General features: G+C 38.2%; 1 protein-coding gene across 1 annotated transcript in view; it reads right to left on the bottom strand.

The window, feature by feature from the left end:
* Positions 1–26,094, bottom strand: part of LOC104269868 (titin-like) — a gene marked incomplete at its 5' end in the record, with an annotated part of 134,428 nt that overhangs the window by 51,296 nt on the left and 57,038 nt on the right. The window contains 47 exon segments of the mRNA XM_009867494.1: positions 93–380; positions 506–805; positions 1,035–1,337; positions 1,427–1,726; positions 1,843–2,118; positions 3,205–3,507; positions 3,833–4,132; positions 4,352–4,636; positions 4,741–5,061; positions 5,165–8,131; positions 8,224–8,517; positions 8,665–8,964; positions 9,181–9,462; positions 9,548–9,856; positions 9,961–10,263; positions 10,378–10,677; positions 11,128–11,409; positions 11,528–11,830; positions 11,918–12,220; positions 12,311–12,592; positions 12,683–12,833; positions 13,751–13,899; positions 13,996–14,310; positions 14,994–15,293; positions 15,396–15,692; positions 15,783–16,100; positions 16,196–16,495; positions 16,591–16,720; positions 16,820–16,852; positions 16,945–17,093; positions 17,506–17,814; positions 18,322–18,751; positions 19,226–19,416; positions 19,508–19,725; positions 19,727–19,805; positions 19,912–20,211; positions 20,616–20,909; positions 20,995–21,279; positions 21,379–21,675; positions 21,764–22,063; positions 22,536–22,838; positions 22,937–23,311; positions 23,409–23,711; positions 23,813–24,112; positions 24,543–24,821; positions 24,911–25,216; positions 25,310–25,506. Of these exon segments, the coding sequence (XP_009865796.1) occupies positions 93–380; positions 506–805; positions 1,035–1,337; positions 1,427–1,726; positions 1,843–2,118; positions 3,205–3,507; positions 3,833–4,132; positions 4,352–4,636; positions 4,741–5,061; positions 5,165–8,131; positions 8,224–8,517; positions 8,665–8,964; positions 9,181–9,462; positions 9,548–9,856; positions 9,961–10,263; positions 10,378–10,677; positions 11,128–11,409; positions 11,528–11,830; positions 11,918–12,220; positions 12,311–12,592; positions 12,683–12,833; positions 13,751–13,899; positions 13,996–14,310; positions 14,994–15,293; positions 15,396–15,692; positions 15,783–16,100; positions 16,196–16,495; positions 16,591–16,720; positions 16,820–16,852; positions 16,945–17,093; positions 17,506–17,814; positions 18,322–18,751; positions 19,226–19,416; positions 19,508–19,725; positions 19,727–19,805; positions 19,912–20,211; positions 20,616–20,909; positions 20,995–21,279; positions 21,379–21,675; positions 21,764–22,063; positions 22,536–22,838; positions 22,937–23,311; positions 23,409–23,711; positions 23,813–24,112; positions 24,543–24,821; positions 24,911–25,216; positions 25,310–25,506 (15,509 nt within the window).

The following is a 26,094-nucleotide window of genomic DNA, read 5'->3' as shown; positions in this document are numbered from 1 at the left end:
CTAGAAGAATTAACGTCACAGTGTTATAGCTCTATCCCTTGCTATATCCTTTAACTATAAATATATTTATTAACAGACAGTATTTAGCTTACCAAGTACTTTAAGCCTAATGGTTGCTGACTTTGATCCACTTGCATTTTCAGCAGTAATTGTATAGTCTCCTGTTTGCTTTCTATTAACACTGAACAGCTCAACTGTAGCAAGATTTCTCTTACTGGTGATCTTAACACCTTCAGATGGCTTTAAAACTTCTCCTTCTTTCTTCCAGGTGATTGTTGGCATCGGCTTGCCATATACATTTGCCTCCAGATGCACATTAGTTCCAGCTTTTACTGTAAGCTGTGATTGCATAGACAGATCCAACTCTATTCTGGGGGGAACTGAAAGGAAAGAACCCAAGAGTTGATTAGTCAGTTAAGAGATAAACATCTCATTCTTCACAGAAGTGCTGGTCTAATATGCACAGACTCTTATCAGAGTTCTCAAATGCTTTTACATTTCTTACCATTTTCTGGATGAATGGTCACTGGATCAGAAGGTTCCGAAGGTCTGCTAATGTTAACTGCTGTCTTGGCAATTGCTCTAAATTGATACTGAGCATTTTCTTCCAAATCAGTAGCTGTGTACTCTTCTAGAGGTATTTGATGTGGAGTTGTATTGCACCGAACCCACTTATCACCAGGTAATTTGCAAGCTTCAACAAAGTAGCCAATGAGTTTGCTACCACCATCATGTTTTGGTCTTGTCCATACCAGTGATGCAGTACTCTTAGTGACATCAATAACCTCAGGTTTTCCAGGAGGATCTAAGGCAAATAAGATCATGTTATAGTCTTTTCCACAAAAAAAAAGCTAAAGTATTGAAAAATGGCTTTAATACCACTCAATCCTATTTACAGCGTACCCACACAGTGCATTCACTGCAGTCATGGTAAACATGAAAATAAAAACGTAAGGGCATAAAGAGTTGCAGATATGTTGAAAATGATCATAAGAATAGTAGTCTGTTGCAAATTATTGGTATGTTTGACTTACCAACAGGTGCTCTTGCCGTGACAAACTCAGTCGGTTTACTAGGTTTACTTGCTCCAGCTCTGTTCAATGCATAAATTCTGAAAGTATACTCAAGACCTTCGATGAGCCCCACACAAGGGTATTCCGTAGAGCGCACAGCTGTGTCATTAGCTTTCACCCACAGTAAACTGTTTCTTTCTTTGCGCTCAATGAGGTAACCAGTGATAGGACTGCCTCCATCACTATCAGGTCTATCCCAGGCAACAAAAATGCAGTCCTTATTGACCTTGGTAATACGTGCATTCTTTGGTTCACTGGGAACATCTAGAAAGAAGTACAGAGGTGGATATCAAACACATGCTTTCTTACTAGGAGAAATAAAAGAGAAATGCTGCTATCAAAAACTGACATACCAAATGGGAACCTTGCAACCATCTTGTCAGAAGTAAGCGGCTCAGAAATCCCAAAACGGTTTTCAGCACGAACGCGGAACATATACTCTTCTCCAGGAATCAGTTTTCCAATTCTGCAGCTTGTCTTTGTGACAGAAGCTAAAGCTGTTACCCAGTCTCCTCGGCTTACATCACATTTCTCAACTACATAGTTTGTAATGTTACTGCCACCATCTTCGAGAGGTATATGCCATGCAAGAGTGCAAGCATCAGCATCTATGTCAGAAATATCAAATGGAGGCTGTGGTGGTCCAGGTTTATCTGCACAAAAGAGTACATAAAGAAAAAAGGGATGAAAGAAAATGGCAACCACTGGAATATATACTAAAAGTAGTTTTGTATAAAGCTGGGTTTAAAAATAATCAGATGGAACATACCCATGACTATCACTCTGATTTTCTGACTGTCAGTACCAGAGCTGTTTTCTGCAGTAAGAGTGTAAAAATCAGAATCTTTTCTAGTAACATCCTTAATAATAAGAACAGAAGTCTTTTCTGCTTTATGCACGGCAAGGCGACTGGAGGTAACAACATCCTGATCTCCTTTCAACCATTTACAGGCTGGCTGAGGCTTCCCATATACATGAGCTTCAATTCTCAGTTTCTTTCCGGCTTTAATGTGAACATGTTCAGGCATCAGAATCTTAGGTGGGACTGAAAAATAAAAAACCACATGCAGGCGTAAAACTTCAACTTCTATGGCATTAATTAACTTTTTGTTTTGTTTTCATGTGTAAGTTCTCTGCTTCTCCCTGAAGTGGAATCACCATAAGGAATGACTTGGTATATTTTAATTTAGGTTCCACTCATAGACAACTAGAGATTCTGCAGTGAGCTATATCTACTCCAGTCTTACTTTCACATTCTTGCAATATTTCTAAGAGAATATTTTTGAGTTTGGGTTGCCTTCTCACATGTTTATGTGAGGACTTGTGCACTATTAACACATGACACATAATTTCTCTTCATATCTGGAACATTCTTGCTCACTTATTGTTGCCTTTGTACAAGACAAACATAGAGAAGAAAAGAAAGACTGAAGTTCTTGCTGAATTAAACCCATCACCACAGTCAATCTCTTTATACCCTTGAATTATTCTGCAAGTAGAGATCCTTTTCCTACTTCTTTTGTACAAGATCTTTCAGATTTCTTCCAAAAGAAACCTGGCAGTATGTTTGGTGTACTTTTCTCCCCAACATTGGCTAGCTTTCATTCTCTCTTGCTCTTGTACCTCTCTCATCCTCTTTCCATGTTACAAATGAAGAAAGTTCTCATCTGTCCCTTACTCCTACATCTTTGCGTGGGAATCGACCACCTTAATTAGGGCAACCTGTCCTCCCAGTCTTTTGGTTTTTACAGTTGCAACCTTTACGATATAAGCAACTTGTTTCCTCTTATCTTAAAACAGGTCCCACTTTTGGCTCCATTCATCTCTCAAACTACCACTCTGACTCTTTTTCATTTAAAGTTCATTGAAGGCATTTGTTATTTCTCCGTAGTTCCTACCTTCTGGTTCCAACTGAAACTATACCTTCAAAATTCTTTAATAACTCTGAATTAGTGGTCAACTCTCATCCTTTCTGACCTGTCAAAATATTTAATACAGTTAACCATAATCCCCCAGATGACTTCATAAAGCATATGTCTTCCTGCAACTTGCTCAAAGAACCAGAATTCTTGCTCATTTCACTATTAAAGCAGAATATTGCAACCCAGACAGAATTTAAATTTCTACTTACTGAGTTGTTCTTTAATTTCAAATACTCCTTCAGCTTCTCTTGGCAAACTTACTCCTACAGCATTTCTAGCTGCCACTCTAAACTTATACTTCTTTCCCTCTTTCAGACCAGCTACAACAATGGAGAGATCTTTAACTATTGAATATTCTGTCCAGCGATCTGCTGGTTCTTCATCTTCTTTGTAGCTAACAATGTACCCATCAATTTTTGAGCCTCCATCACGCAGTGGTGGCAGCCAGCCTAAAGTAGCACTATTCTTTGTAATTTCAGTAACTTCAAGTTTTCTTGGTGGATCAGGTTCGCCTTTTAGGGAAGAAAAGAAAAAAGAGAGAAAAAAAATACATTGAGCATTGAATTTCCAAGATTTTCTGGCTATTGAATACTTGTTGAATTATGGGTTACTATCTTCGCTAACTCAACAAGGACAGTATGGAAAAGAGCAAAATTCTTATTAATTGCAAAGGTACTATATTGATAGATTGTATTCTTCGAAAGAAACAGACATGGATACATTTATGACTACCATTGAGTAGTTAGTAGCATTGTCCAATTCAGAAACACCAGTAAAAATGCAAAATCTTATTAAAATTAGAGAAATAACATAAAATGTGCGTAAAAACATACTTACTTAGGGGATCTGATGCTAGAACTGGTTTAGGTATGTCACTAGGAACACCTGATCCATATTCATTTACCGCTGTTACTCTAAAGTAATATTCATTTCCAGGTACAAGGTTAGCTATTTGGAAACTAGTTTTCTTCAGTTCTGCAGTGACTGTTCCCCAGGTTTTCCTGTCAGCCTCACGTTTCTGCAGGATATAATGAGTCACTGGGCTGCCACCATCATTCTCTGGAGGTGCCCATGAAAGATGGCACGACATCTTGGTGACATCTGAAGCCTTGAAGTCCGACACAGGTCCAGGAGTATCTATAAAGAAATTTCAATTTATGCTAGTCTCTTCTTCTTTAGCAAGTTAAAATTGAAGGAAGCAAACAGCTTCCTATATAGGGGCAGTTAGTATTAGCTGATACAGTTTTACTCAAAATCTCTATTGCCCAGGGGGTCATAATAATGAACATTCAACATAGTTAATGAACATTCAGCATGATTAAAAATTTGTCTAGAGTTATTTCTCTCATTACTTACCCAGAACTCTGACATTCACAAATACAGCCTTTTCTCCAGCTGCATTAACAAGTGTCAGTGAATATTTGCCTGAGTCATCACGTGTTGAATCAGGAATGACACAGAAGGCCATAGTGTCGACCAGATCAACTTGTCCTTTTCTGATAACATTATCAATGCCCATTCTCCTCCAGGTGACTTTTGGTGCTGGGCGACCCCTAACAATGGCAAAAAGTCTAATAGGGCATCCTGCCCTGACTGTGACTAACTTTCTCATGCTTGCATCCAGCTCAATCTCAGGAGGTTCTGAAAGATAAAAGTAAAATGCAAAGTTTAGCACATGCAATAAAATAAAGCCAGAGAAACAAAGATTTTATGTAAATACTCATAAAGAGGACAGGAAAACTCACCAAGTATTTCTTTGGGAGACACAGCTTCCTTCAGTTCAGCTGGTCGGCCAAGGCCAACCTGGTTTTGGGCAGAAACTCTGAACTCATATAATTGGTTCTCATCCAGGCTGGTGGCTGTAAATTCTGTATGAATAACTTGGGCAGCAACATTGCATCGTTTCCATCCTGCTTCAGGATCAGCACCCTCAACTTTTGGTCTGATTTCCACAACATAGCCAATAACTGGAGCACCGCCATCATACACTGGTTTTCCCCAGCCAAGTGTTATGGAACTCTTTGTGCTATCAACCACTCTCAGGTTTGTGGGAGGACCAGGTGGTTCTGAAAAACAATAAAAATTACAGATAAAAACACAGTGATGCAATTTAGCAATCCCTTATGCTAACATTAAAACAAAATACAGTGGAATATAGTGGTATAATACCTATTGGGTCTTTCGCTACTACAGGTCTTGATGGCAAGCTTGGTTCTCCAAGTCCGACTTCATTTTCTGCACTGACGCGGAACTGATATTCATGACCAGGGATGAGATTAGTAACCTTCTTGCGTCTCTCTGGGATTGCAGTCTTAGTAACAGGAACCCATCTTAGTGACCGTTTCTCTTTCTTCTCTAAAATGTATCCTGTAATTGATTTGCCACCATCATATTCTGGTGGATTCCAAACTACAGTCATCTCTTCTTTGCTAACTCTTGTGACATCTGGAGGGTCGGGGCGTCCAGGTCTATCATACTTTGTTTTTGCAATAATTGGGTGTGTTTCTGTCGGTGGACCAGTACCCATTTTATTCTCCGCACGAACTCTGAATATATATTCATTACCTTCAATGAGGCGTGTCACATTTGCACTGTTTGTTAGTACAGAGGAAGAGTATGTAGACCAAACCATACGCTTGCTTTCACATTTTTCCAGGATGTAGTTCTGTATTTCACAACCACCATCATCTTCTGGAGGGTCCCAGGTAACAGTGCATCTATCACTTGAAATGTTAGTGACTTTCAAGTTTCTTACAGGACCTGGTTTATCCAAGACAATAACAGTAGCATATGCTACGAAGCTACCAGCTGTGTTAGTTGCAGTAATCACGTATTTCCCACCATCACTACGCCTTGATTTTGCGAGAACAAACTTAGATGTGTCAGAAGTTGTTTCAATACTGACTCTTGGAGATCTGGTTAAATCCGTGGCATCTTTGTCTTTTGTCCATACAACTTCAGGTTGTGGTTTGCCTCTTACTCCAGCCTCAATTCTTATTGTGTCACCTGCTTTCACAGTTAGGACCCCACTTAACTTCAAGTCTAGCACTGGCTTCTGCAGATCTTCCTTTACAACAACTTCTTCTGTTCTTACCCAGCCACTTTCACCTGCCTCATTCTTGGTTTGAACTCGGAATTGGTAAATCTTATTTTCAACACATTTATCTACCATGTAGTGCGTTTCCTTAATGCTGCCTTTATGAACCCTTTCCCATTCATCTGAATCTTTAAGTTTTCTCTCAACATGATAACTTAAATTGGGACTTCCACCGTCATAATCAGGCCTTCTCCACTTCAGATACACAAATGTCTTTCCTTTCTCTGCAATGTGAAGATTTTCTGGCTCTCCAGGCTTGTCAATAGGGTTGATGGCAAGGATGGGAGTCTTGGTCTCAATGCAAGGACCTGGACCTATTTTGTTTTCTGCACAAACTCTGAAGAAGTATTCACGGTTCTCTATAAGATTTGCCTTCACTAATCGTTTAGTGATATCAGAGGAGACAATTGACCATCCCCTCTGGTTTGGTTGACGGTATTCTACTATGTAATTTGTAATTTCAGAGCCGCCATTATCCACTGGACTCTCCCAAGCGATCATACAAGAATCTTTTGTGACATAGCTTATTTTCAGGTTCTGACATGGTCCAGGTCTGTCAAGTACATTAACAATAGCAAAAGCTTGAGCATGTCCACAGCTGTTCTTAGCTGCTATTATGTATTTGCCATGATCAGATCTCTTGGCTTCTTTCACTTGCAGTTCAACATTAGGTAGATCATGGAGTATTTCAACAAGCTTTTCTTGGACTAGTACTTTCCCATCTTTAGACCATGTTATGTCAGGATCTGGCCTGCCTTTTACTTTACCAGTAATACGGATTGTTTGGCCTACTCTGACAGTAATTAAGTCTCGACAGGTCACATCAAGGCTTACTTCTGGAGGAGAAAGAATATCCTTTGCAAGTACAGTTTCTGCCAGTTCTCTTGGTTCTCCCTCTCCCACAATGTTGACAGCCTTTATTCGGAATTTGTATTCATTTCCTTCTATTAATCCAGGTACTCTGAAAGCACATTGTCTAATGAGTTCATCCTTATTAATCCTATTCCACTGCGTAGTTCCAGTTTTCTGACATTCCACAATGTATCCCAGAATTGGACTGCCACCATCTTTGAGGGGCTTTGTCCACACAAGATCTGCTGTCTCTTTGGTTTTGTCTTTTAACTTTGGATTTATAGGTGGTCCTGGTGGAGTGATAGGACGTGATGCTTTTATGGGATCAGAGCTTGGAGATGGTTTGCTTAAGCCCACCATGTTTTCTGCAAAGACTCTGAATTCATATGTGTTGCCTTCAAAGAGACCAGTGACTCTGTATTTCATATCAAGTATTGGTGTCTTATTGACACGCACCCATTTACCAGATGCTTCCCGACGTTCAAGTATATAACCAGTTATTGGAGTTCCACCATCAGATTTTGGTAGGGTCCAAGACACTGTTGCAGCATTTTCTGTAATATCATAAACAGTTGGTTTACCAGGTGGAGATGGTGGATCAAACATGTGTTTAGCAATTGTTGGTTCTGAATCAAGGGGTGCGCCAATGCCTATCTTATTTTCTGCCCGAACACGGAAAACATATTCACAGCCTTTTTGCAGTCGTGGAATCTTAATTTTTGTGTGACTTGTTCCAGAGCTGACTACTCCCCAAGTTTCTTTCTTTGATTGACGCTTCTCAACAATATAATTTATTATAGGACTCCCACCATCATCTTTTGGAGGACGCCAAGAAATAACCATATGTTCTGGTGTTACTTCAAGAATATTAATAGGACCAGTTGGTGGGCCAGGAACATCCAAAACTGTAAGATGTAGAGCCACAGTTTTGCTGCCAGCTGCATTAGATACTGTGAGTAGATATTCGCCTGTATCTTTTCTTACACAGTCTTTGATGGTAAGCACAGTTGAATAATTGTCAGTCTCAATCTTGTATCTGCCATCTGGTTTGATTTCAGTGTCATCAGTAACCCATTTTGCAGTGGGAACTGGCACACCTCTCATTATTGCAGGAAGTGTCACTGTGGTGCCAGCTTTAACAACAAGACCTTCAATTAACTTCACATCTAGATCCACGGATGGGGGTACTGAAATTAGAGAAAATCAGAAATTACATTTTCATTGGAAATGCTTAAAGAAAGAAAGAATCAGTGAAAGAACATGAAAAACTAAAAATTACCTAGTTTTTCTTGACACTCTATTGGTATAGTTGTATCTGGAAGACTAAGACCAACAATATTCTGTGCCCTCACACGGAATTTGTATATCTTTCCTTTTTCTAGGCCTGTAACAACACAATCTAGCATAGGGACTGTCTGGAACTTCGTCCATTTATCTGCACCATCTTCTTGGTATTCCACCAAATATCCAGTTATCTCAGCACCACCATCACGATCTGGTCGATCCCAAACAAGGGAAACTTCAGTCTTGTCAACATCCACATGATGCAGATTCTTTGGTGGCCCAGGAGGATCTTTTAAAATATAAAACCGAAATAGTTAATAGGATGGCCAGTTTATGGTAGCAGTGTACCACGTTCACGTTAGCACTAACAAGACGATTTCAAAGATTACCAAGAATAATATGAACAAAACAAATCATATAACTGAAAAACACTTACGCAGTGGATCTATAGCTTTAATAGGCTTAAGCGTTTCCACATATGGACCTCTACCATACTGATTCTCAGCTGCAACTCGGAAGAGATACTGGGTGCCTTCAATCAGATATTTAGCTATATGACTGCGTTTCTTGGAGGATGAGGAGATGGCTACCCACTGTGCAGAAGCTACATCTTTCCTTTCCACCACATAGTTGGTAATGACAGAGCCACCATCATCTTCCGGTTCCATCCAAGTGAGATAGCAAGAATCGCTTCTAACTTCACTGACTTGCAGATTTCTGGGTGGACCAGGCTTGTCTAATATTGACAAAAATTGAATCTGTTATTTATTTGATAACCAAAGCATTTGTTAAAGAAATTAGTAAATTTCGAGAGAAACTAATATGTTTTATATTCTTTTTCTACTATGTAAATCTTATAACTTGGTTTATTGATATTTTCCAGGCGTTCCTTTAGTCTTTATCTAATTATAGAATAAAAACATGCAATATAAAAGGAACATCAAAAGATTACCTAAGACTACAACTTTTACTGAAACAGTCTTTGAACCAGCTGGATTTTCAACTGTCAGGGAGTAAATTCCACCATCTTCATGGACAGTGTTACGAATTTCAAGCTTACTGCCAACTCCTGTAACTTCAATATCAGCTTTGGGTGAGACCTCATGATCTTCTTTCTTCCAAGAAACTTTTGGGAATGGGACACCTTTAATAACAGCACTAAGTCTCAGAGTATCTCCAGCTTTTACATGCTGTTCTCGGGCCATATTAGCATCAAGTATCAGCTCGGGAGGTTCTGGAATCAAAATTATATGTTTTTAGAAAATGAGGGGGAAAAAAATCACTTTTTAGGTAAACTTCTCTGATTCTATCAAACTTACCAAGTCTGTCCTTTACTTCTACTGGTTCAGGAACATAGGCTGGTTCAGATTCACCTGCTGCATTGACTGCTCTGACCCGGAATTTATAGGTCAAACCCTCAGTAAGGCCAGTGACTTTGTATTTTGTTTCAGGACAAGAATCTGCTGTAAGATTAGCCTTTTTCCATTCTTCATCTCCAACTTTCTGATACTCAACAAGGTAGCCAATTATCTTGCCATTACCATCGTGGCGTGGTGGCTGCCAAGATAAATCAACTGAATTCTTAGTTTTATCTACTGCTTCTGGATTAATAGGTGGACTTGGTTTTGCTGTTAAAAAAAGAAGGGAACAAAAGAAAACTATCAATATGATATTCTAACTGATATGAAGACTATATTGAAATTTCTATGAGAAATGAAATTTAATGCTTTACCGATTGGATCTCTGGCGAAAATTGGCTTCGATGGTGGACTAGGATCACCAACACCAATTTCATTTTCTGCTGAAACACGGAACTCATACTGACAACCTTCAAGGAGGTCAGGTACTTTGAATTGGGTACTGGGGAAAATCGGGTCTCTGGTAACTCTGACCCATCTTGTAGCCATTGTTTCCTTCTTTTCTACAATGTAGTTTGTTATTGGCTTGCCTCCATCATATGGTTTCTTCCAAACCACTACTGCAGAGTCTTTGGTAACATCCTTAATGATCGGTTGCTCGGGTGCATCAGGAACACCTGAGAGAAGAAAGAGAAAGAGGAAAGAGAGGAAAAAGAAAAAGAGATTTTTATGAGCACTGAAAAGAGAGTAAACATAAAGTATCAAAGTAAGATTGCAAATGAATAACATACGGAAACGGTCCTTGGCTTTCATGTCATCAGAGATGAGAGGATCACTTATGCCGTAAAGATTTTCAGCGTAAATTCGAATCTGATATTCTCTTCCTTCAAGCAGTTTAGGAATTTTACATGTTGTCTTAACCGTGGCAGATGTAACTGGCATCCACATGTCTTTGTGTGTATCCTTCTTCTCAATAATGTAATTTGTAATTTCACTGCCTCCATCATCTAATGGAGGTTTCCAGGAAACTACCATATGATCTTTATGAACTTCATCAAATATAACTGGGCCTACTGGAGGTGATGGACGATCTGTTTAAGAAGAGATAAAGCATACCCTCGCTTTTACATGAAGTTCACATAACAATATAGATTAAGCAGTGTGAATATAGTAAATACATTATGAAATTAGAAACATCACAGTTTCAATAAGAAATCAAGACCTCAAGACTATTCCTCTTTAATACACATTTGATTCACTGGACTTAATTCCTTAATACTTATGGGGTATTTGGTGATTGATATTTTCTACAGTGGTAGCATACTCTAAATACATGTGGAGATATTAAATTATTCATGCTGAATAAACTAGGCCAGAGTTATCTATGTACACAAAATTAATAAAGAGTTTTTTTGTATAAATGAAAATGCAGTAAATAAAGTTATTGTTATATAAAACATATTATAGTATTTACGTTTAATTCAATGAATTATAATCACTACTAAAAGTCACAGACAATACAGTTGTTCAATAAAACTTACCAACAACATTAACTTGACAAAATCCTTTTCTTGATCCTGTGCTGTTCTCTACAGTAACACAATATTTGCCTGAATCTTCACGGACAGATTTTAGAATCCCCAAGCACAGAGTTGTAGGAGTTGTTTGGATCTTTATACGGTTGTCTTCTTTCACAGCAATGTCATCCTTTAGCCAAGTAACCTTCGGTGCAGGCTTGCCTGAGTAGCGTCCAGTCAGGCTGAAAGCTTCCCCAACCCGAACAATAAGCTTGTCTCTAAAGTCAAGGTCAAGTGATGGAGGAGCTGAAAGACAATATTAAAAAACACAATGCCCACAAATGTCATCAATATTAATAAGAAAAAGTAAGGAATAAGTAACTGTAAAGAAATAAAGAAAAAGAAATATAAAAAAGATACATACCAATTTCATCCTTGCATGTGATTGGTTTTGTGCAAAATGATGGCTTGCCTTGCCCCACAATATTGCAGGCGCTCACCCGATACTCATAGGTGTCACCCTCTTTCAATCCTTCTACAGTGTATTTCCTATCAAGCATTTTCTCCTTTGTAACTTTGTGGAACTTCTCTTTTCCGATGAGACGGCTCTCTAGGACATACATGGTGATATCTGAGCCTCCATTGTATTTTGGAGGGTTCCATGTTAATGTAACAGAGTTCTTGGTAACTGCTTTTACTTCCAGGTCTTCTGGCCTGTCAGGTACAGCTATGAATAAACAAAAAAGTGTTGTAAATGCATTCTTCTGCATATTCATCTCATATGACAGTAAATCAAATGTGAAAATATACTTACTTATTGGATCTCTTATGACAATCTCTTTTGTTGTCTCGGTGAATGGGCCCATACCAATTATATTCTCAGCTGCAATTCGGAAGAAGTAGGCTTTCCCTTCAATGAGTCCCTGAACAGTAGCGTTCTGTCTTGTAACTGTGCAGCTTACTGGCGTCCAAGCTCTATGGTCAGATTCACGTTTTTCAATGATATAGTTGGTAATAGGAGAACCACCATCATCTTCTGGAGTAAACCACGTCAATTTACAAGAGTCGTTGGTTAGGTTCTCAGTAAGGAATGGCATTCCAACTGGGCCTGGCACATCTGAAAACAAAGAAGAAATGGAGTAGTTAAGCATACATGCTGAATGTTAGGAAATTTTACTCGTTCACAAGGGCTGAAGTTGCTATTTACCTAGCACATCAACAATAATAGTCTTCTTCCTCTCTCCACCATCATTTTTAGCAAGAAGAGTGTATAAACCCTGATGGCTCCTTTTGCAGTTCCTGATCACCAAAGAAGAACTAATTGCTGTTTCTTCAACTTTGGCTTCTTCTGGCAAAGCTTGGTCATCCCTGCTCCAAGTCACTGTTGGAGGTGGTTTTCCCGAGACATATGCTATGATCCGAATTACTCCTCCAGCATGAACAACAATTCTGTCTCTGACACTTGCATCCAAACTAATATCAGGAGCCACTGTGGGAGGTGAACAAAAAAAATCAATTAATTTGGTTTTCCTCACTTTGACTTAGAGGTACAAAAAGTGCAAATGTAAATGATAAATACCAATTCTGTCCTTCATTTCAATAATGTCTGTAACTTCTCCAGGCTCTCCGATGCCAGCAGCATTCACTGCTCTAACTCTAAATTTGTAAAAGCAACCTTCTTTTAATCCTGCCACAACGAACTTGGTTCCTCTAATTTCTTTATCTTTTGCCTGGAAAAAAATATTATAACATCAGCTAACATCGAAGTATAATCAGTTTCTTTGTGATATTTGAAACAAATATTAGATCAGATCTTGTTTCAGATTTACAATTGCAAGACATTCTTAAGCATATATGGATGTAGCTCTCACAGAATTCTTCATAATCTGTGCAAAGACATACAGGACAGGAATGTACAAGTTGTTCTGGAGAATCACCTTTTGATAATTCTAACAAACAAGGATGTTACAGCATCTGTGGTCTCAGGAGAATTACATGTATTATTGGACAAATAAACTCATATAAGTGAGTGAGGGAAAAAAAAAAGGAATTATTATTTTTAAACTCCAGTATGAAACCTGTTTACCTGGAAACAGGGTAGGAAGTTTAGCTATCACCTAAAAGGCACCCAAATGTTTATGGACATACAAAAAATAACATAATTAGTAATGAAAGTAACATAATTAGTAATGAAAGTCACATAATTAGTAATGAAATATTGAAAAAAACCCCAACAATAATGCATTACTGAAAAAAATCACTAATGCATTCTTGAAAAAAAGTAGGAAAATGTAGGGACATAGTAGCTACAAATGATTTGATGCAGTCTGATGCCAGTGAGACTTACTTTAGTGCCAGTTCTAACCTGGCCTCTTCTTCTGTTCTTTAATCACAAATTACTCATAAGTTTTCCTAAATTTGAAATTTAGGAAACTGAAAAGTTAACTTGATGTTGTGGAGGGACAATTACTGACTTTTACATTTGGTCTTATATTGTAAACATGAAGACAATTATTCTTCAAAAATATGACCTTCAGAAAATAACTTGTATAGAGAAAATTTGTAAAGAATGTATTTTCCGGGGTGATTTCTTTTAATAGATGCACAGAGAGAAGAAACACAGGTTCTGTAATAGTTTTCCACCTACCTGTTCCCATTTTTCCTTTCCTTCCTCTTTATACTCAACAATGTAGCCAGTGACCCTAGAACCACCATCTTTTAGTGGTGGAGACCACTCCAAGTCTACAGAAGACTTTGTCCAGTCAGTAACTTTTGGAATAGGAGGGCCAGGTGGAGCTGAAAAATATCATTGTATCATTACAGCATAACATTATATTCTATGTTCTTATTCGAGTATTTTCAATTGCAAAAGTAGGAATCTAAAATATTTACCGATAGGATCTCTAGCAACTGCGGGATCAGATGGCATGCTTGGTGGACCAACACCAGCTGCATTGATAGCTGAGACACGAAACTGATATTCAGAGCCTTCAATAAGACCTGTAACTTTGTATGAAACGCCCAACGTCATAGGTTTGATAGGATCACGGTTAACCCTGGTCCATCTCTTTCCAGAAGTCTCTTTGCGCTCTAACCAGTAACCAGTAATAGGAGAGCCACCATCATGTTCTGGTTCTTCCCAGTTTACAGTCATTGAGTCACGTGTTATACTGCTAACTGTTGGCTTGTCACAAGGTCCAGGAACAGCTAGGGGAAAAAATGCACACGTAGCTTGTAAAAAAAAAAAACAAACCAACAGGAAGGTGGGGATAGCTAGAGTGCAAAGATACATGCACTCATGTGGTCACAGTTGCATTAGGTGCATCTGCATGAGACTCCTCTCATTCACTTTCCCATCCCTGCTCAGGTATACATACTTCCGTGAACCATAAAATACCTTTCCTTTGGACAATTGTCAAAAATTAAATTTTCTTTGCTTCCTGGATCAGTACCTCATTTCAGCACCCAGTCTAACCTTGGATGTTTTAAGAATGATTTTCTCTTGCCAGCCTAACATTCCTTCTACATCAGAGCCACTCTGCCTAATTTCTTTTTCAAAACTGAAGGCAGGAAATTGACTCTTCCTGATCTATGAGGTCAATAATGTCTCAAATACAACAGAATGACTTGAGTCTTATCAGATAAACTCTTATTTGTATATCTAAACCTTAAACAAGCTTGAGATTGTATTTTAATAGATAACTAGGAGAAATAAAAATGTTAAGTACCACATGTGCTTTTAAGAACTAACTACTAATACTAAAAACTCTTCAAACAATTCTAGAAATTGTATTTACTTGAAGAGAGAAAAGCAGTAGTGGTATTCAATAAATGTGCACATAACAGCATATGAAAACAATAACAAAATCTGAGAGCATATTTCCACTTACTGAAAAGGTTTCGTGCTGTTTCTGGTTCACTATCCAAAGGTTCTCCAATACCATATTTATTTTGTGCCATAATGCGGAACACATATTCATGGCCTTCCATCAATTTGGGAACAGTGAACAAGCATTCCTTAGGCTCATTAGTAACGGGTACCCATGTCTTCCTATTTGCTTCTCTTTTCTCTATAACATAGTTTGTAATCTTAGAACCACCATCATCCAGTGGAGGAAGCCATGATATTGTCATTTTATCAGCCAAAATGGATTCAAATTTAATAGGTCCCACCGGCGGTCCAGGACGACCTAAAAGATAATTTTTATAAAGAAGAATTAATTTAAATGATATTAAAGTATCAACACGAACGCTATCAATTTATGCAAGGCATTAGAGGTCTTGATATTTACCCAGAACGTTTAGTCTCATCTCCTTTGAAGCAGTTCCCAGATTGTTTTCAGCTGTTATAGTATATAAGCCTGTATCGCTTCTGCGAGACTGTTGAATCAATAAAGTGCAAGTATCTTCATCAACAATCTTGTTGACATGTTGATCATAGAGTACTGGTGTTTTGTCATCTGGTTTCTTTGGAGAAGCTTTTAGCCATGTTAATGTAGGGAAGGGTACACCCTTTATCTTGGCCACAATTTTAACATCTGTTCCTTCTTCAACCTCCATAAATTCTTTGAGTTCAATAGATGGTGGACCTACAATGGAATGTTGAAAAAAGTAACATACAAAAATACTTCATAATTTTAAAATGGAATTTGTATTTATTGGTATCGGTAAGTACTTACACGTCTGATCTTTGACAACAAGTGGGCCAACAGTGGCTGAAGGCCTGCTGGGACCTGCTATATTTACTGCTTTGACTCTGAATTCATATTCTCCACCTTCTACAAGATCTTCAACAGTAAACTTTGTTTCCTCCACATCACGTCTGTTGCATTGCTTCCAAGTCTCTTTCACTTCTCCAGTACGATCCCAGCGAAGACATTCAACATTATAATGTGTAACAGGAGCTCCACCATCATTCTTTGGTGGTTTCCATGTCAAGCTCACTGTATTCTTGGTTACAAGGCCAATCCTTAGTTTAATAGGTGGATCTGGAGGATCTTAAAAAAAAAGAAACCACAAGAGAAAAGTGAGTATATCCAATGTACACTGCCATCTGGTTTTAAAGACTTTGTTTGACTTTGATTTCACTTACGAATTGGATCTCTGGCTGTGGTCCGTTGGATGGTTTCTGCAGGGGGGCCAACGCCAAAACGATTTTCTGCACGTACCCGGAAGAAATACTCTTGGCCAGATATGAGGTCAGGTACAATAAAGGAAGTACTTCCACAGTTTGCATTGACTTTAGTCCAGGCCTTCCCATCAATATTTCTTTTCTCTATAACATAGCCTCTGATTCTGTCTCCACCATCATCGTCTGGCATCTTCCATGAAAGTTTACAACTACCTCTTGTGATATCACTTACTTTTAGGTCTTTTGGTGGACCTGGGACATCTGTTAAGAAAAGGCACAATAGAAACAATTTTAAACATGTAGAAAAATAAGACTAAAGCTTAGTATTTGAATACTCCAGTAGGTTTAAGCCATACCAAGCACATTGACTCTGACATGTACAGTCTTTTGTCCTGCTTTGTTCTTTGCTGTAATACTGTATCGTCCAGAATGACTTCTGTTGCACTCAGGGATGGTAATCACTGAACGTGTATCAGTGGCTTCCACCTGTGTGATATAGAAAGAAAGGGAAGTTAGAGATCGACTTGAAATATTTATGTTTGAAAAATGTAACAATACTAAAGTTACAGACATTGTTTGCTTTACCTGAGCTTCCTCTGGTACGTTATGACCCCCCTCCTGTAAAAAAAAGGGAAATAATGTAAATATAAAAGGGGATAGGCTTAAATGTCTAGAAATATATGTAGGAAAAAGGTTTTTCTTTCACTAACCTTGGCTGCAGTCTTTGCTTTTCCTTCAAACTCCCAAAATGTTTTTGGAACTGGACGGCCCTTGATGACAGCAGGGATTTTAATTGTTGTGCCAGCACGACAAGAGAGGAAATCCTGTGCTCCAATATCAAGGAAGATTTCTGGTTCCTCTGCAAAAATATTTTAATATATATAAATTTTAAGAGGTACTGAAAGTAAAATTTCTGTCAGCACTGAGCTGAAAACCACACACAAATATGCAGTATGTATGTCTATGTGAGAAGGGCTGGGCATGTAAAAAGCAAGCTGGGAAGTATATGAATAGAAAAATTTGTTGTCGCAATTTCTGCACAAAATCTACATTATTTCCTTAGTATGATTGTAGGTGCTCATCAGTTTTCTAATGGATCCCGCCCTGGTAAGCATTATCACGACACTTTCAAAAATGTGTATGAATCTTTTGTTACACTTTTGCATAATTGTTGTGTTCTGCCTTTATCTTGCTGGTCATCCTGCTTAAACATTTGTAGCAGTAGGTGACATGTAGATACAAATACCTACATTAATCCCAAGAACACTTACCTAGAATATCTTGGATAGGTATTTCTGATGTTGCAGGGCTTGGTTCTGATTCTCCAGCAGCGTTTACTGCTTTCACCCTAAATCGGTATTTTCTTAGCTCTTTCAGGTTGGGAATAACACATTCACAAGTAGGAAAGAGTTTGTCTCCTTCATTCACCTTCTTCCAGTCAGTGCTACCTTCATCTTGCATTTCAACAATATATCCTTTTATAGGACTGCCACCATCCTTTTGTGGAGGTTTCCATGCAAGAGCTACAGATGATTTAGTTTTGTCTTTGACCTCTGGGCAAGATGGTGGACCAGGAACAACTTGTAAAACAAAAGCAAGTAAAAATTACCTGAGAGTTAGTGCCTGCCTATATTTTTCTGAATAATTTCTAGAAGAACGCAAGCATTTTCATTTTCTTCTGTCATATATAGAGTGTATAATCCTAGAACATGCATACTAATTACATATATTATGTATATTATTAAGGAATACTTAAGGTAGAAGGCATAAGCATTGAACTCTAACAATAAAAACAAAAAATAATATAAAAAATCTGATTCTGAACTCAAATTTATTTTGCAATGTTTGCATTGGTTAAATCACAGTTTAAGTTCACAAAAGAGGTAAAAAAATAAATGAAAAGTATTTAGGTTTGAACTGTGAGAAACAGCAAATCAGTAAACTACTCTGTATCAATATGTTCTTTTTGGTTTAATGAACATAAAGCACTAGATTAATTGCCCTAACTTAAATACAAATAATAGTACCACAGTTTGGTTCAAGTCTGATATAATCCTTAAAAAAAGTCACATAAATTATATACTTACATATAGGATCTGCTGCTAAGGCAGGATCCGATGGCTCACTGGGTGGGCCAATTCCAGCAAGATTTTCAGCCATAACTCTAAACTGGTATTCAACACCTTCAGCCAGACGAAGAACGTTGTACTCTAGACCTTTTACCGCTGGTTTTGTTACTGGAGCCCTGTTAACACGTGACCAGTAGACACCTCCCACCTCTCTCTTCTCCAGCCAATAGCCAGTTATTGGGCTGCCACCGTTGTCCAAAGGAGGCTCCCAAGCCACCAGCATCGATGATCTGGTGCGATCTAAAATTTTTGGCTTTCCAGGAGGTCCAGGAAGGCCATAGGGATCCTTAATAACAACTTTTTCTGAGAGGCATTCATCACTTATCCCATATTTGTTTGCAGCCCGGACTCTAAATTGATATTTTTCATTTGTTGTAAGATTCCATACCTGAAAAATAATATTTAAATCACTACTTGGGTACTTTCAGAACAAACTTGTTTGAAGTTATACATTATTTTTTGCTTTAAATTCTGTCTTGGAATCTTATTGACATATCTATGTTTATGTAAGACATAGCTTCACGTAATGCCCTAGGGATATTCTTATTTCAGGTACATAGGACCAAACACAAATAAAAATGTCATCATGTTGTTTTTTTCTGCAGTTGGTAAAACTCTGAATAATGCTGGGAAATGGAAAGAAAGATGTCTTCTTAACTCAGCTGAGATTAAGTAATAAAAGAAAACAGTTTCATTTGTCTCATGAGGAAAACACACATACAGCGATGGGCAACATTCATCCAGTACGCCTGGAGTCTAAATGAAGCACAGGTATCTAGGCAAGTAACAGTTTTCATTACATGTGTACTGTTGTTATTTTTTATGTAATAAAAGTGTGTGATAAATATATTCTATAAGTTACCCCAAATCTTCTCTCAACAGCACTTTTGGAGACTTCTTCCCACTCAGATTTCTTCCTACTAGCATCACGTTTCTCAATGATGTAATGGGTAATTTCACTACCACCATTATCAAGAGGTGCATCCCACAATAAATAACATGATTCTGCTTTAATATCAGAAACAGCAAGATTTCGTGGTGGAGAAGGACGATCTGCATGAAAGCAACAAAGCATATAATTACATCAAAACAGAGGTAAGAGCATTTTATTAGCTGTTGGTTTATTAAAATGTCACATCCTTACCATACACTTCAACATGCACATTTCGAAATGCAGTGCCAAGGCGATTGGTAGCTCTCACAGTGTAAGTGCCTTTATCATCCCTCAGTGCCGCAGGCAGGATAAGTTCAGTTTTTGCCTCACTCCTGGATAATTCTTCCTTGGTTATCTTAAGTGCATCAGATGTTTGGTCAATTAAAACTTCGTTCTTGTCCCATTCAATCTTTGGCATTGGCAGACCTAGGAATATTAACCGGTTCTCCCGCCTTCACTTTGATAGTATCTCCTCTCACAGCCAAGCGTAGTGTAACAGTTGGAGGTACTGAAAACAAGATGAAAAATGACAGAGTGAAGATAGAGATGAAACAGAGAAATTGCCTTGCATTGTTCTAGAGATTTTTGTATGGATTTCTTTAAAGGAGATATACCTTCATCATCTTGTATAACTACATTGAGGGGCAATGATGGTTCACTTTCCCCAATAGCGTTGACAGCTTTGACACGGAATTCGTACATATGTAGTTCATCAAGATTTTCAACGCATAGAGATGTTTTTGGGCAGAGTCTTGCATTAACTCTTTCATATTCTTTTGAATCATGTCTCCTCTTCTCAACAATATATCCCAAGACAGGACTGCCACCATCACTACGTGGAGGTTTCCAATCAAGTGTAATGGTTGACTTTGTCCTCTCTGTGTACATGAACCTCTCAGGTGCTGTTGGAGGACCTATTAACACAGATAAATCAAAATGAGAAAAACACTAAAAAAATTACATATTTTTTAATCATATTAATACAGTAGCTCTGGCTTTTTAAGGCCATAGCTTTTGTATGCAAAGTATCTGAGTATGGTTTGCGTGATATATAGTTTCTCCTGTATGTGGATAAAAAGCTATCAGGTAGGATCTCAGTAGACATCTGAATTTTGTTACATAAAGAACCATAGTAATTTTACAGAACAGATTCAGAGATCTGACTGAAGTAATTAATCTAAGGCAGATGCCTTATCCAGGCAGTAGAAAAGTAAATACACTTCCTGTACAAAAAGCCATCCACAAAACAGTACTCATATATTAACCTATAATTAAATATTGGGTTTTTAAAAAAACCACATTAAATCAGTTATCTTACCTAATGGATCAACAGCAAGAATGGGTCCTATTTCAACAGGTGGACCAGTACCAAATTTGTTCTTGGCACTAACACGGAATTTATATTCCTGCCCTTCAACTAGACCTGTAATATCACATTTAGATCTCTCTGTGTCTATAGCTAGTCTCCATGTATGCATTTTGGCATCCTTTCGTTCAACAATGAAGCCTATGATATCGCTGCCACCATCATCTTCAGGATCAGACCAATTAAGCAAACACATTTTTCTGTTAGTGACCACTGGCTTTAGGTCAAGGACTGGCCCTGGAACATCTGAAAAACAAAATCAAACAAGTAGGATGGAGCCCAAAGATCATCTCACCAACACAAAGATGATTTCAGAAAATATTTTTCTTACCAAATACTTCTACTCTGGTTCCTGCAGATTTGGAACCACTGTTATTGGTAGCAGTAATTACGTATCTTCCATGGTCTTTCCTCAGTGCATTCTTAATGGTTAACTCAGATTTTGTGCCAACATTTTCAATAACAACACGATCTTTGTCAAGTTCATGCTCCTCCACAGCCCATACAATGGTGGGTTTAGGACGTCCTGTCACAGTAGCAGGAATTTTAATAGTTTGCCCAGCCATGATTTGAATGCCTGCTTTGACAGAAACATCCAGCTCAACAGTGGGAGGCTCTGCAGAAGAGAGAGGAACAGCTCATTAGTTCAAAGGAGAGATTCAAACCCACCTTTTAAGTAGCTGGTCATTTCTTGAAAATAATACAATTGCAATACCTTTAGGTTCTGCAACTGTTGTGGGTTCAGTTTCACCAGGTGGTCCTTCACCAGCCGCATTAAGTGCAGTAACACGGAGTTTGTAGTCTGCACCTTCTCTGACTTCCTTGACAGTATACTGTAGAACCTTAATGGGTTTCTCTGTGCAACGTGACCACTCATTTACTCCCACTAGTTGTTTGTATACATGGTAACCAGTGATATCTCCACCACCATTATATGCAGGAGGTTCCCATTCTAACTCAATAGAAGTTGAGGTTGTATCAGCAACCCTTGGAATTGGTGGACCAGGTGGCACTAGAAATAAATGGATGTAAATCAAAGTTAAAGGCTATGAATTCGATTCTGTCATCCATCTGCTACGAGCTTCTGCTGAGCTACTTACTTATTGGGTCCTGCGCAGTTTTTGGATCTGATGGTGGACTAAATTTACCAGGGCCAGCTGCATTTTCAGCACATACTCTAAAGATGTAAGTTAATCCTTCCAACAGTCCTTCAACTTTTATTTCCAGAGCATTCACAAGGTTCCTGTTGACCCGAGCCCAATGAGTACTATTAATTTCACGTTTTTCAATCCAATATCCTATGATTGGGCTGCCATTGTCTTTTGGCTCATTCCATTTAACCAACATACTGTTACTGGTAACATCTTGCACATCAGGCTTATTAGGTGGATCTGGTGGAGCTGAAAAAAAGAATGGTAATTTTGTCATTGCTGTCTTCTTCAGAGCTTACTCAAAGCTAAGACAGAACTAATATATGAGAAATGAGTAATTTTAAGTCATTCATCATTATTCTACTCTCTTTCTTAGAAACCTTGATTCCTAACTGTAATCACTAATCAGACTTGCAGTGGTTCTCTCTTCTGTTAAGAATATTAGTCTACTGAACAAAGAGAATGTCACCATTCAGATGTTAATTGTTTTATGCATAAAGATTTATGACTGTGACTGTAATCTTTATTTCTTTACTATTGAAATCAGAATGATTTCAGGATTTACCTTTATTTCAATGGTTTAAAATGTGCAATAAATAGTAATTACATTGTTCAAGCTTCTTCTGGGAAACAGTCACATAGATGAAGCTGAGTGTTCTAAGAGTCTGTTAAGTCTTAAAATGGTTTTCTGAAAGGGTTATATTTTAAAACTAAAACTTACAGAAAGGATCTTTTGCAGTCATTGGTTTTGAAACACATGGTGGTCCTGGTCCAACTCTATTTTCAGCAAATACACGGAAAAGATATTCTTTTCCTTCAATCAGTTTTGTTACATGGAATTTGCAATGCCTGAGTGTTGAACTGATGGTGACCCAGCCCATTTCAGCTTTTGTATTGTCTTTCTTTTCCAGTACATAGTTTAGGATTTCACTTCCACCGTCATCAAGGGGAGGCTCCCACTTGCAAATGACAGAATTTTTCCTCACATCCTCAAACACAAAGTTGACTGGAGGCCCAGGTGTATCTGTTAGTAAAGAAAGAAAAATGATGAGTGCTCATCTTGTGCACTTCTTATCCAACACTCAGAACCACTAGCTGCTTTTGAGGACATTCATTACATACCTAACACATTGACTTCACATGAGGCTTTTGCAACACCATGATCATTTTCCACTTTAATTGTAAATGTGCCATGGTCATCTCTGATGGAGTCACGAATTGATAATACAGACTCTCCTTCTTTATGGTTGTCAATACTCGTACGTTCTGGCAGTGAAAGCTGGAAAGGTTTCTCTTCTTCAGCTTCATCCTTCTTCTTCCTGGTATATGTTGTTGTTCTCTTTTTGATTTCCTCTGGTCTGACAACTTCATCATTTCTCAGCCAAGTGATAGATGGATAAGGTGACCCTGAAATATGTGCCTCAAGTATAATCTCATCACCTCTCTTCACCTCAAGACCAGACTGTAGGTTTGCAGCAAGGAAGACTTTTGGAGACTCTGCAATAACACAGAAGGATAATTGGAGAGTAGAATCATCCAATATGTTTGAAGATGTATGACAATTATGATAAGCAATCAAATGAGCAATTCATACCAATAGGATCCACAGCTTTCACAAAAGGAGTAATCCGAGAAGGCTCACTGATGCCTGCAGCATTCTCAGCACGAACGCGAAACTGATATTCCTTGCCTTCCTCAAGACCTTTTACTGGATAAGTTAGTAGAGGTACCAGATAGTCATTGCATCTCTCCCACCTCTCCTTGCCCTTAGCAAGTTTTTCTATTATATAGCCCATAATCTTGCTTCCACCGTCAAACAGGGGTGGTTTCCATGTAAGTGTTACTGATTTTGATGTTGGATTATGGACCTCAAGGTCAACAGGAGGATCTGGAGGCTCTATGGAAGAATAGCAAAAGAGAGATAACATGAGAAAAGAAAGTATGAAGATTTTATTAAAATTCAGTTTGTGAGATTATTTAGTAGCAAAAAATCCTTACGTTTCGGGTCTTCAGCAATGATTGGGTTTCTTAGTTCAAGATATTCACCTCCTCCAATCTTATTGACAGCTTTAACACGGAAGTAATATTCACTGTTTGGGATAAGATCTTTGACTTGCCATGAAAGCTTATTTTCACCGGACATGACTGGGATATATGTTCTACGACCAGCTTCTCTGCGTTCCAGAACATAATGCAGAATAGGAGTACCACCATCAAAGTCCGGAGGTTCCCAGGATACTTTGCAAGAATTCTTAGTTACTTCACTTGCCTTAATGTCTTTACACTGTCCAGGTGGACCTGTTTTAAATAAGAATAGTGAAATTAGATAACTAAATGGATGGGAAACTGTATTCCTGCAAATATAAAATTATATTGCATTTCTCTGCTTTGCAGAAAGCAGACCAAAACTGCAAGCGTTGGCTACACAGCACATACATGAGTTTATGATCCTAGAGGTAAAATATATTCAGAATTTTTATATTTATATAAAGACTATTCATAATAATTGGGCTTTGAGCAGACATTGACTAGTTAGACCAACCTGTAGTAAAATGATTTTTTGTGGGGCTTTGTAACATTAATGCCTTTATGGCAATTTACATGTGTCTGAGTTGAAGTGATTCCTCCACAAGGAAGAAAAGGGATTTTTCTGGTCACTACTTCTGTCAGCTGCAGTGCTGAAGTGAGGATAAGTATATTTTTCTCAGAGTGGAAGAAGCCCAGTTACCTATCACTTTGACGTTGACTGAGCCAGTAGTTGATGCCAGTTTGTTCTCCAGTGTGATAGTATAAACACCAGCATCAGCATGAACACTGTCTATGACTTCAAGCAATGCAGAGGTGTAGTCACTCTTCATTGTTGTTCGGTCGCCAGCTTTCAACTCTTTGCCATCTTTGTGCCATGTTACAGTTGGGGATGGGACAGCTCTGAAGGGTATAGGGATACTTAATTTCTGTCCTTTAACAACAACAATGTCACGAGTTTTTAGATCAATGGTTGGATTACCTGTAAAAGCAAGTATAATATTATAAAAAAGGTTGCCAAACGTCATTCTTTGGTTATGAGATATGACAAAAAAAAAAATTTGTTCTTACAGTCTGGATCCTTGGCAACAACTTTTTCTGAGATGTCTGATGGCTCACTAGCTCCAACAGCATTGACAGCTCTGACTCTCAGCACATATTCCTTGTCTGGAACAACACCTTCCTCCACTTTACATTTGAGATCTTTTATTGGACGAGAATTAATTCGCATCCATTTTTCTGTTCCTGCTTCGCACATCTCAACATTATACCCAATAATAGGACTTCCACCATTCTTCTCAGGTGGTTTCCATGCAATGCAAATGTGCTTTCGACCTGCATCTGTGACATGTAAATCCTGAGGAGGTGAAGGAGGGCCTGAAGAAATGGAAAAGCATTGTGTCAGAATATCTGTTTTACACAGTACACTGCTTCCATAATCCTTACATTGTACATTATACCACTACTTACTTGTTGGATCTTCAATATGAATAAGGTCAGTTGGTTCACTGGGATGACCACAGCCAGCTTCATTTTCTGCGCGGACCTGGAACTGTACATCTGTACCTTCAATGACATCAGTCACTCTGAAATTGCAATCTGGACCAGCTGTTTTGCCGGCTTTTACCCAGCGAGTGGCTAGCTTTTCTTTCTTTTCAATAACATATCTGAATAAATTGGGAAAAATACAATCAGGCACTGGAAATTTGAACACTACACACTTCTTGCTCAATCAAATAGATAAAGAGAGATTAGAATAGCTTGGCCAGTGGAAAAGTAGAGAGAGTCATGGGTGACAAGTTCAATGAACTTCATGCATCAGCCACTTATTGCTGCCATTCCTGGTAGGTCTAGGTCATAATGGGCTGACATTATGCACAGACCCAATTCTGAAAGCCAGTTTCTGAACTTCTGGTTTGTTCTCAGATTTTAGAGAGCTGCAGAAGTAAAAGAATGTCCAAGCTGTACTTGTATCTTTGCTAGCTTGGATCTCAGTGTTTAGTCCATTGAGAATATTAATAGATATTATCTGCAAATTACTCAGCTGCCAAAATTCTTCCTATGACAGGCTATGGGAAAGTAATGTAAATTAAGTGACTTATTTTGCTTCAGGCAGATCTCTGTAATTGTCAGCTTGTTAAGAAAGATATACTTATTGTGATTGGGAAGGAGAGAAAGAGTGCAAATATAAAGAAGAAAAATCTAACTGGCATTCAAGGTGAATTTCAGTGGACAGAGACTTTAGAAACCAAAGA

Source organism: Apaloderma vittatum, unplaced genomic scaffold (assembly GCF_000703405.1).
Source record: "Apaloderma vittatum isolate BGI_N311 unplaced genomic scaffold, ASM70340v1 scaffold11824, whole genome shotgun sequence".
Lineage (NCBI taxonomy): Eukaryota > Metazoa > Chordata > Aves > Trogoniformes > Trogonidae > Apaloderma > Apaloderma vittatum.
Note: the sequence above shows the minus strand (reverse complement) of the source record. Positions and strands in the feature narration are given on the sequence as shown.